The 12,012-nt window shown below is 47.5% G+C and overlaps 2 protein-coding genes across 2 annotated transcripts; one reads left to right on the forward strand and one right to left on the reverse strand.

Annotated features, from left to right (window-relative positions):
* Positions 1–411: 411 nt before the first annotated feature.
* Positions 412–5,822, reverse strand: LOC140421883 (uncharacterized). The gene is made up of 2 exons (XM_072506847.1): positions 5,518–5,822; positions 412–4,635 (listed from the first exon to the last, which is right to left on the reverse strand). The coding sequence occupies exon 2, from the start codon at positions 4,323–4,325 to the stop codon at positions 3,270–3,272; it is 1,056 nt and encodes a 351-aa protein (XP_072362948.1). The 5' UTR covers positions 4,326–4,635; positions 5,518–5,822; the 3' UTR covers positions 412–3,269.
* Positions 5,709–11,001, forward strand: LOC140421884 (uncharacterized). Its single transcript, XM_072506848.1, has 2 exons — positions 5,709–6,156; positions 7,157–11,001. Exon 2 carries the CDS (start codon positions 7,470–7,472, stop codon positions 8,478–8,480), a length of 1,011 nt encoding a protein of 336 aa, XP_072362949.1. The 5' UTR covers positions 5,709–6,156; positions 7,157–7,469; the 3' UTR covers positions 8,481–11,001.
* The last annotated feature ends 1,011 nt before the right edge of the window (positions 11,002–12,012 follow it).

The following is a 12,012-nucleotide window of genomic DNA, read 5'->3' on the forward strand; positions in this document are numbered from 1 at the left end:
GATGGGAAGGTTAGGTGGATTGGCCATGCTAAATTGCCCTTAGTGTCCAAAATTGCCCTTAGATCCAAAATTGCCCTTAGTGTCGGGTGGGGTTACTGGGTTATGGGGATAGGGTGGCGGTGTGGGCTTGGGTAGGGTGCTCTTTCCAAGAGCCGGTGCAGACTTGATGGGCTGAATGGCCTACTTCTGCACTGTAAATTCTACGATTCTATGTCTCAATGTGCGGATCTTCAGACCTTCTGCCTGATGGGTCTGGAAGAAGGCAATGCCTGGGTGGGAGGGGTCTCTGATAATGCTGTCTGCCTTCCTGAGGCAGCGGGGGGGGGGGCCTGGGTGGGAGGGGTCTCTGATAATGCTGTCTGCCTTCCTGAGGCAGCGGGGGGGGGGGGGGGGGGGGGGGGGGGTATACAGAATCAATGTGGGGGTGGCAAGCTTGTGTGAATGAAGATTGAGCTTCACAGCGACTAAAACTTCCTCCTGTCTCCAACATTGATGAGTAGAACACTTTCTTTGTCTCCTTCCCGCCTTTAGGAAATACAGAGTTGTTGGACTCAGTTGACATGGTAGCACAGTGGTTAGTACTGCTGCTCACAGCACCAGGGACCCGGGTTTGATTCCGGCCTTGGATTAAGTTTGCATGTTCTCCCCGTGTCTGCGTGGGTTTCCTCCAGGTGCTCCGGTTTCCCCTCACGGTGCAGGTTAATGGATTGGCCATGCTAAATTGCCCCTTAAGTGTGCCAAAGGTATAGGTAGGGTTACTGGGTTACGGGGATGGTGGAGATGTGGGCCTAGGTGAGGTACTCTTTCAGAGGGTCGGTGCAGACTCAATGGGACAAACGGTCTCCTTCTGCTTCTGTAACTGGAATTAGTGCCATATCTGCTGAGGGGGAAAATGCTTGTGATTTTTGTGGAATTGTATCAGTTAATTAAAGTCAAATTTACCCTGCCTAATCAAATACTATTTGTGTCTTAATGTATGCATATTTCCAAGTCCACAGGTAACACAAAGCTGGGTGGGAATGTGTGTTGTGAGGAAGATGAAAAACGGCTACAGGAGGATTTGGACAGACTTAGTGAGTGGGCAAGGACAGGGCAGGTGGAATATAATGTGGAAAAATGTGAGGTTATCACTTTGGTAGGAGGAACCGATGAGCAGAGTATTTTTGAACTGGTCAGAGATTAGAAAGTGTAGATGTACAAAGGGACCCGGGTGTCCTGTCAATAAGTCACTGAAGGTTAACATACAGGCGCAGCAAGTTATTAGGGAGGCTAATGGGATGTTGGCCTTTATCACAAGAGGATTTGAGTACAGGAGTAGTGAAGACTGGCTTCAATAGTATGGAACCTTGGTTAGACCACAGCTGGAGTACTGTGAGCAGTTTTACTCCATTTTCTCAGAAAGGATATTATTGCCATGAAGGGTGTGCAGTAACATTTCACCAGACTTGTTCCAGGGATGGTGGGACTGTCCTATGAAGAGAGATTGGGGAAAGTGGGCCTCATTGAAACCTACAAAATACTGAAAGGAATAGACAGGGGGGTTCACAGCGCCAGGGTCCCAGGTTTGATTCCCACTTGGGTAACTGACCGTGCGGAGTCTGCACGTTCTCCCCGTGTCTGCGTGGGTTTCCTCCGGGCGCTCCGGTTTCCTCCCACAAGTCCCGAAAGACGTGCTGTTGGGTGAATTGGACATTCTGAATTCTCCCTCTGTGACCCGGACAGGCTCCGGAATGTGGCGACTGGGGGATTTTCACAGTAACTTCATTGCAGCGTTAATGTAAGCCTACTTGTGACGCTAATAAAGATTATTATTAGATGCAGGTTGGGGAGTCTAGAAATAGGGGGCACAATTTCAAAATAAGGGGGAAGCCACTTAGGACCGGTCTCAAGAGGGGACGTTTCTTTACACAGAGGGTTGTGAATCTTTAGCATTCTGAGAGCAAGGTGGTGAATTCTAATGGCAGCAAGCGGAAGGTCAGGGTCATGCTTGTGGACTGAGTGGAGGTGTTCCACAAAGAGGGCAGGGAACAGGCTCCAGATGAATTAAAGATAAACCATTTGGGTCCAGAACATTATGAACATCCTTTTACTCTGGTTGTCTTTGATCCTCAAGTCATTTTCTGTTTTTTTTAAAAACCTGTTCCATTCATAAACTTTTATCAGTAAAGATATTTGATTTTGCTGGATGTTTTCTGAATAGATTGATGCACTTCAGGGAAAGTGGGTGAGGGGTTGACAGGCTCTTTAACAGAAAGTGAATCCCGCTGGGGTAATTGGCAAAGGAGCCAGAGGGGGAGATGAGATTTTATTTTATTTTTTGACACAACGAGTTGTTCTGATCTGCCTGAAAGCAGATTCAATAATATCTTTCAAAGGGCCGTTAAGGAGCAGATTATTGTACAAAATAATCTCATCACAATTGTTTATTTGCCAAAGCATTAAGAGAGCACAGTTTCACAGAAAGCCTCTGAAGCAGACTCTACCCAGCTAAAGAATCATGCAATATTTATACACTGTAGGTCACATAGGCAAAGCATAATTTACATTCCAATATTGACTGTTTTAGATTTTACATTAAACAATTTGCAGATGTTCACAGGGCAGGGTGTCTGCTACCACAAGGATTATCTGGCACTCTTATCTATCTGTGGCTCCTCTGAATCTCTTCCCTGGTGCTAGTTGCTGCCAGGCCCGGCCTTGCACTGCGAGTTTTGTCTGCTACCGTACACCGTTGAAGTATTACCGAGGTCACCAGGCATTCAAGATATGGGTCACGTAAGCATCCGGCTCGCAGTCTGTGTCTTTGCCAGATCAGCATGTTAGCTGGGTGGTGTCTTTACCCTGAGTGTGGAATTTTACTGAACCTTTCTAATGCGCTGTATAGTTTCCAAAACCCCCGAAGATCCCTGAATAAACTATGATTGTTGGCTGCTCCAATAGATCATTTTTAATTAAACCAAATCCATTATTTTCCCTCTTACAGTACCAAATATATTTTAATTCCCAAACACCTTTTCACTCTGTCAACCTTGACCGTGTGAAATTTGAAACCAGGTATTCGCAACAAGGCTCAAGGAGCATCAGCTCACTGAAGGTAAAGTCATGAGCCTGGCCAGTCCAGCAGAAAAAAAACCTCCGACCCTCCCCATTGACCAATTGTCAGAATGAACATGTTTCAGTCCTGAATGTGATTAACAGCTGCAATGACAGCAGAATCCAACCCCTGTCATCACTTGTAGACGCACTGGTGTATCAGCAGGTGCGATGAGTTACAAAATTCCCTTCCCACACTGAGAGGAGCTGAAAGGCCTCTCCCCAGTGTGAATTCGCTGGTGTACCCGCAGGGTGGAAGAAACACTGAACCCCTTTCCACACTGAGAGCAGATGAACGGTCTCTCCCCAGTGTGAACTCGCTGGTGTTTCCGTAGATCGGATAACTGAGTGAATCCCTTCTCACACTGAGGGCAGGTGAATGGCCTCTCCCCAGAGTGAACTCGTTGGTGTCTCTGCAGGTTGTCTAACCGACCGAATCCCTTCCCACACTGAGAGCAGGTGAATGGCTCCCCACCAGTGTGAATCCGCTGATGTTTCCGCAGATCGGATAACTGAGTGAATCCCTTCCCACACTGAGGGCAGGTGAACGGCCTCTCCCCAGTGTGAATTTGCTGGTGTGTCAGCAGGGTGGATGAATCACTGAATCCCTTCCCACACTGAGAGCAGATGAACGGCTTCTCCCCAGTGTGAACTCGCTGGTGTTTCTGCAGATAGGATAAGTGAGTGAATCCCTTCCCACACTGAGAGCAGGTGAACGGCCTCTCCCCAGTGTGAACCCGTTGATGTTTCTGCAGGTTGGATAAGTGAATGAATCCCTTACCACACTCGGAGCAGGTGAACGGTCTCTCCCTTGTGTGAACTCGCTGGTGTGACTGCAGGTTGTCTGACCGAATGAATCCCTTCCCACACTGAGAGCAGGTGAACGGCTTCTCCCCGGTGTGAACTCTCTGGTGTATCCGCAGGTGAGATAACTGAGTGAATCCCTTCCCACACTGAGAGCAGGTGAACGGTCTCTCCCCAGTGTGAACACGCTGATGTGACTGCAGGTTGTCCAATCGAATGAATCCCTTCCCACACTGAGAGCAGGTGAATGGCCTCTCCCCAGTGTGAATTCGCTGGTGCCTCTGTAGGATGAATAACTGAGTGAATCCCTTCCCACACCGAGAGCAGGTGAATGGCCTCACCCCAGTGTGAATGCGCCGGTGAGCTTCCAGCGAAGATGGGGATCTGAATCCCTTGCCACAGTCCCCACATTTCCACGATTTCTCCATGCTGCTGGTGTCTTTGTGTATTTCCAGGTTGTTGGAACAGTTGATGCCTTGTCCACACACACTGTGAATGGCGCAATGTTTTTTCAGGCTGTGGAACTGGTTAAAGCTCTTGCCACAGTCAGTGCTCTGGAACACTCTCACTCGGGTGTGTGTGTCTCAGTGCTTTTCCAGTCACACTGATGTAGCTGACAAATCAGGCAAACATTTCTCCTTCTAGATTCAAAGGTTGATGATATTCAGGTCCCAAGTAATTGAGTGACTCAGTCAGATCGAGACGTGATGTTTGAGATTTCTGTCTGTTATTCCTCCTCTTTTAAAATCATGTAAAAACAATTTGCAAAAGACATCACTGTCAGTACAGGATAGAAATTCAGAACTGACAATTCTAGTTTCTACGGAACATTTTTTCCTCTCTCATTCCCCAAATGCTGTAAATCTCCATCCCACACACTCTCCCTCCATTCTCACTCTGCTGTATCTAATATTCACCCTCCCAATTCTCCTGAAGGTGCTGATTGACAGACCAATGGTCACCACTTCCTGTGCAGGACACAGAGATCATAACACTAGATTCTGCAGTCAGCCATTCGGCCCATTGAGCCTGCTCAACCATTCAATGGGATCATTGGCTGATCTACCTCAGCACCATTTTCCCACACTATCCCCCATATCCCTCGGTATCTTCAATATCTAGGAACCTATCAATCTCTGTCTTGAAAATACTTGATGACTGAGGTCCACGGTCTCTGGGGGAGAGAATTCCAAAGCTTCACCACATCCTTGAGTGAATAAATCCCTCCTCATCTCAGCTGTCTCTCCATTTTCCTGCCGGTTCTTTATAACCCTCGACTCAACTCTTCAATCAGAAATCTGTCGAACTCATCCGTAAATATATTCTCTGTCTGATATTAATTTACTGTCCCTTAAATTTCAGCCATCCCCTGGGGTAACCAGCCCCTTAATTGTGAACATTGGGAAAGAGACCATCCTTTTAGCCAGACAAATAAATGTGTCAAGCTGAGGGAGCAAAGGGTGTCAATGGCTTTAAGAGAGAGAGACCTGGGCCAAGCTTTGCATAGTCTGCACCCTCCCTGGATTCACTTCCTTTCCCTTCAGTTGCTGCAAGTGACCAATTGAAGGTGAGAATAAGAAAAGAAATGGAAAGGGGGAGAAAAGAAAGTGTTTTACTCACAGATGTTGGAGACACAGGAGGAAGTTTCAGTCTGTGTGAAGCTCAATCTTCACCCACACAAAGCCCGCGCGCTGATTGGTTGGAGGACCAGAGTCCTTCCGGTTTCCAACTCTTTCCATTGGTCAACACCTCAGCTGCAAGGTCAGGGGGCGGGCTCTCACCCGCACATGCGCAGACCCGGGCAAGTGGGCGGTCACTGAGCGGCTTCTCGCTCTGGCCGGAGCCGTCAGCCGGTTGCCTGATAACCTTGTCTCGAGGAGGTGGACGGGGAACAATGGGTGGGGGCGGGGCTCCCGTGTCCGCGCCGAGGCTGCGCACTGGAACCCGGAGACGTCACTACGATTCCTATTGGCTGATCCAGGCAGGACTCCATTGTGACGTCACAATCCGGAAGTTGTACTAAAACCTCCTCCTCTGCAACATCTGGGAGGAAATCAATGTTTCCCCCTTTCCATTTCTTTCCTCATTCTGGGAAGTCATTGGTGACTTGCAGCAACTGAAGGGAAACCAAATGAATCCACACATTCTCAGTGCAGTAATGTAGACATATATCTGGCAGTCTGCATGAAGATTTTCAGTCTCAGTGTCCAGGACAGGAAGCAGTTGGATTGGATTTGATTTATTGTCACGTATACTAAGGTACAGTCAAAAGTGTTGTTCTGAATACAGTCCAGACAGATTGTTCCATACGTAAGAAGACATAGGACATACATAAATATATGTAGAGACAGACATCAGGTGAAGGATACAGAGTGTAGTACTACTCAGTAGAGAAGATGTGTGAAGAGATCAGTCCATAAGAGGATCATTCAGAAGTCAGATAACAGCAGAGAAGAAGCTGTTTTTGAATCTGTTGTGTTCTCAGACTTTTGTACCTTTTGCCCGATGGAAGAGCGAATAACCAAGGTGGATGGGTCTTTGATTATGCTGCCCGCTTTCCCAAGGCAGCGAGAGGTGTAGACAGAGTCAACGGATGGGAGGTGGTTTTGTGTAATGGACTGGGCTGTGTTCACAACTCTATAGTTTCTTACGGTCTTGGGTTGAGCAGTTGCCATACCAGGCTGTGATACAGCCAGATAGGATGCTTTCTATGGTGCATTCGTAAAAATTGGTGAGAGCCAATGTGGACATTCCAAAAATCCTTAATTTCCTGAGGAAGTATAGACGCTGTTGTGTTTCTTGGTCGTAGCGTCGACGTGGGTGGACCAGGATAGATTGTTAGTGATATGCACACCTAGGAATTTGAAGCTCCGGGTCACTGCCCATATGGAATTTGCACTTTCTCCCCGTGTCTGCGTGGATTTCACCCCCACAACCCAAAGATGTGCAGGTAAGTGAATTGGCCACGCTAAATTGCCCCTTAATTGGAAAAATAGGATTGGTACTCTAAATTTATTTTTAGAAAAGGAATTTGAAGTATCTTGGATCTGTAAATCAGCCTGAATCAACACCTTCAGGAGAATTGGGAGGGTGAATATTTACATACAGCAGAGTGAGAATGGAGGGAGAGTGTGTGGGATGGAGATTTACAGCTTTTGGCAAATGAGACAGAAAAGAATGTTCCAGAGAAACTAGAATTGTCTGTTCTGAATTTCTATCCTGCACTGACAGTGATGAATTTTATAATTTCCCTTTACAGCGTATCAGAAGGTGAGGATTTGCAGACAGAAATCTCGAGCAAACTATTACGGCAACATCTGACATCCTCACTCAATTCATCGGCACTTGAATATTATCGGCCTTTGAATCCAGGGTGATTGGAAAAGCACCTAGACACAGACATACCCGAGTGAGAGTGTTCCAGTGCCCTGACTGTGGAAAGAGCTTTAACCAGTTACACAGCCTGAAAAAACATCAAACCATTCACAGCGAGGAGAGACCGTACACGTGTTCTGTGTGTCGCCGAGGTTTCAACTGATTGTCTAACCTGGAGAGACAAGCACACCCACAACATGGAGAAACGGTGGAAATGTGGGGACTGTGGGAAGGGATTCAAAGTGCCGTCTGTGCTGGAAACTCATCGACGCAGTCACACTGGGGAGCGGCCGTTCAGCTGTTGTGTGTGTGGGAAGGGATTCAGTGATTCATCCACCCTGCGGACACACCAGCGAGTTCACGCGAAGAAGAGGCCATTCACCTGCACTGAGTGTGGGAAGGGATTCACTCAGTTACCCAATCTACGGACACACCAACGAGTTCACACAGGGGATGGACCTTTTACCTGCTCCACGTGTGGGAAGGGCTTCAGTAATTCATCTCAACTGTTAACGCACCAGCGAGTTCACACTGGGGAGAGGCCATTCACCTGCACCATGTGTGGGCACCAATTCGCTCATTTATCCAGTTTGCAGAGACACAAAATCACTCACACTAATGAGAGACCCTTTAATTGCTCTGAGTGTGAGAGTGGCTTCAAAAGCTCTCGGGAGCTGATGGTCCACCAGCGCATTCACACTGACGAGAGACCGTTCAGCTGCTCTCACTGCACAAAGAGGTTTAGAAGATCTTCCACACTGCGAATGCACCAGCGTGTTCACACTGGGGAGAGGCCATTTACCTGCAAGGTGTGTGGGCAGCAACTCGCACATTTATCCAGCCTGCTGAGACACAATGTCACTCACACCAATGAGAGGCCCTTTAAATGTTCAGAGTGTGGTAGTGGCTTCAAAAGCTCTCAAGAACTGATGTCCCACCAACGCATTCACACTGAGGAGAGACCGTTCAGCTGCTCTCTCTGCACAAAGAGGTTTAAAACGACATCCACATTGAGGGTACATCAGCGAGTTCACACTGGGGAGAGGCCGTTCACCTGCTCTGTGTGTGGGAAGGGGTTCAATTATTCATCCAGCCTGCAGAGACACCAGCCGGTTCACACTGGGGAGAGGCCGTTTACCTGTTCCGTGTGTGGGAAGGGATTCACTCAGTTATCCCATCTGCTGAGACACCAGCGAGTTCACAAGTGATCACAGGGATTGGATTCTGCTGTTAATCACATCCAGGACTGAACCATGTTCATTCTGATACTTGGTGAAGTGGGAGGGTCGGAGGGTTTCTTTCTGCTGGACTGGTCGGTCTCACGACTTTGCTTGCAGTGGGCTAATGCTCTTTGAGCCTGGGGGAGCACATTTCCACTGAAATGATCCACAAAAGCTGATGAAGTACATTTATTTTATCCAGGCAGTAAATAGTCTTTCCCCCCACTACAGTTGGATCTAAAATAAATACATTTGTCTCTGTTCCATTGAGTCTACAGCACAGGGCCAGGCCAGTCAGCTCAATTGGTCTCTGTCAGTATTTATGCTCCACATGAGCCTCCACCCAGCCCTCTTCATCTCCCCCATCAGCATCTCCTTCTATTCCTTTCTCCCTCATGTCTGTATCTAGCTTCCCCTTCAATGTATTCATGCTGTTCACCTCAACCACTCTCTGTGGTATCAAGTTCCACATTGACACCACTCACTGGGTAAAGAGGTTTCAAAGAACAATACATCACAGGAACAGGCCCTTCAGCCCTCCAAACCTGTACCGGTCATGATACCAACCTTTGCCAAAATCCTCAGCACTTCCTTGTGCCGAATCCCTCTATACCCATCCTATCCATGTATTTGTCAAGATGCCTTTGGAATGGCGTTAATTTATCTACTTCCACAACCTCCCCTGGCAACGCGTTCCAGGCACTCGCCACCCTCTGCGTAAAAAACCTGCCTCTCACATCTCCTCCAAACTGCACCCCACAGATCTTAAACCTATGCCCCCTAGTGACTGACCCCTCCACCCTGGGAAAGAGTGCCTGCCCATCCACTCTATCCATGCCCCTCATCATCTTGTAGACCTCGATCAGGTCACCCCTCAACCTCCACCTTTTGAATGAAAACAGTCCGAGTCTATTCAGCCTCTCCACATAGCTAACGCTCTCCAGACCAGGCAACATCTTGGTAAACCTCCTCTGCACCCTCTCCAAAGCCTCCACATTCTTCTGGTAGTGTGGCGACCAGAATTGTGAGCAATATTCCAAGTGTGGCCTTACCAAGGTTCTATACAGCTGTAGTCATGCTAATGCTCCACATGAGCCTCCACTCATCCCTCTTCATCTCCCCCCATCAGCATCTCCTATTCCTTTCTCTGGAATTGCCAGTTTTTATACTCGATGCCCCGTCCAATGAAGGCAAGCATTCTGTATGCCTTCTTGACTACCTTGTCCACTTGTGTTGCCACTTTCAAAGATTTGTGGACCTACACGCCCAGATCTCTCTGACTTTCTATATTCCGAAGTGTTTTTGCCATTTACGGTATATTTCCCCTCTATGTTAGACCTACCAAAATAAATTACCTCACATTTGTCCAGATTAAACTCCATTTGCCATTTCTCTGCCCAAGTCTCTAACCTATCTGTGTCCTGCTGTATCCTCTGACAATCCTCAACACTATCTGCCCCTCCACCAACCTCGGTGTCATCCGCAAACTTACTAATCAGACCGGCTACATTTTCCTACAAATTGTTTATGTATACTGCAAACAACAGAGGCCCAGCACAGATCCCTGTGGAACACCACTAGTCACAACCTTCCATTCAGAAAAACACCCTTCCACTGCTACCCTTTGCCTTGTGACTGAGCCAGCTCTATATCCATCTTACCACCTCACCTCTGATCCCGTGTGACTTCACCTTTTGTACCAGTCTGCCATGAGGCACCTTGTCAAAGGCATTACTAAGTCCATGTAAACAACATCCACCGACCTCCCCTCATCAATCATCTTTGTCACCTCCTCAAAACAAATCGATCAAGTTAGTGAGGCACGACCTCCCCTTCCCCAAACCTTGCTGTCTATCACTTATGAGTCCATTTTTTTCACATGAAATCCCTATTGGATTATTAAACCCCTTCATAATCTTTAAAAAATAAAAAATTTAGAGTACCCAATTCATTTTTTCCAATTAAGGGGCAATTTAGCGTGGCCAATCCATCTACCCAGCACATCTTTGGGTTGTGGGGGCGAAACCCACGCAGACGCGGGGAGAATGTGCAAACTCCACACGGACAGTGACCCAGAGCCGGGATCGAACCTGGGCCCTTGTGTTCCCCTAACCCCTTCCTAATCTTAAAGACTTCCATCAGGTCACCCTTGGCAACACGGAGATGCTTTCATGATCATCGATGACTTTAATTCCAGATTTTTAATTAATTTAAATTCCACCATCTTCCGAACCTGGATCCCTATTGCATTACCCCGGGTCTCTGGATTACTGGTCTGGCTATTGTTTTCCGAGATGTGTTTTGTGAGAGATGAAGTCACTATAGCCAATAAGTGAGCTGTTTTCGAGTTGTTTCCTTGACGTCCTGTACTTTCCCACTAACTTACAGATAAAACAGCTGTAACTGTACTGTGTATAAACGTGTGTTATTGTAACTACTCCTTGAGATGCTTAGGTTCGCTGAAGCATTCCCTGCATGTTTGTAATAAAGATTCCTAAACTTTACCCAACTCTAGACTCCGAGTGACATTTGTCCCACAACAACCTGGTGTCAGGAACAGGAATCCACTGACGGCTCTGATTAAAGGAAAGTCCCCGTGGACAGCAGATACCGGGGTGAGTATTGTTTGTTTTATACCACCCGTGTTTAGTTCAGTCTGACTGACCACTGGGGACTCCTCAGAACCTCAGGGAGCTGTTTCTGGTCTGTTTCTTTGACGTCCATTCAATGTAATTTCAATAACTGGAACATTTCAGGCAGGGAATTGTCGGTTTTATACCAAGGATATGTTTGGGGGCGATGCTGAAGTCCCCGTGACCGAGAGGGTTTTGTAGCTGTCGACAAATGAGGGGATAAAGGCATACGGGAGGCTAAATAGAAAGAGTTAGGCAGTTGGACAGAGTTTGGCGTGTGTTCAGAGGTCCCAGATAGGGGTCAGCCAGCAACATCACATCAATGGATCTGCACAGAAAAGCTCCAACCAGATAGAACATAGAACATTACAGCGCAGTACAGGCCCTTCGGCCCTCGATGTTGTGCCGACCTGTGAAACCACTCTAAAGCCCATCTACACTATTCCCTTATCGTCCATATGTCTATCCAATGACCATTTGAATGCCCTTAGTGTTGGCGAGTCCACTACTGTTGCAGGCAGGGCATTCCACGCCCTTACTACTCTCTGAGTAAAGAACCTACCTCTGACATCTGTCCTATATCTATCTCCCCTCAATTTAAAGCTATGTCCCCTCGTGCTAGACATCACCATCCGAGGAAAAAGGCTCTCACTGTCCACCCGATCCAATCCTCTGATCATCTTGTATGCCTCAATTAAGTCACCTCTTAACCTTCTTCTCTCTAACGAAAACAGCCTCAAGTCCCTCAGCCTTTCCTCATAAGATCTTCCTTCCATACCAGGCAACATTCTGGTAAATCTCCTCTGCACCCTTTCCAATGCTTCCACATCCTTCCTATAATGCGGCGACCAGAATTGCACACAATACTCCAAATGCGGCCGCACCAG

Source organism: Scyliorhinus torazame, chromosome 5 (assembly GCF_047496885.1).
Source record: "Scyliorhinus torazame isolate Kashiwa2021f chromosome 5, sScyTor2.1, whole genome shotgun sequence".
Taxonomy (NCBI): Eukaryota; Metazoa; Chordata; class Chondrichthyes; order Carcharhiniformes; family Scyliorhinidae; genus Scyliorhinus; species Scyliorhinus torazame.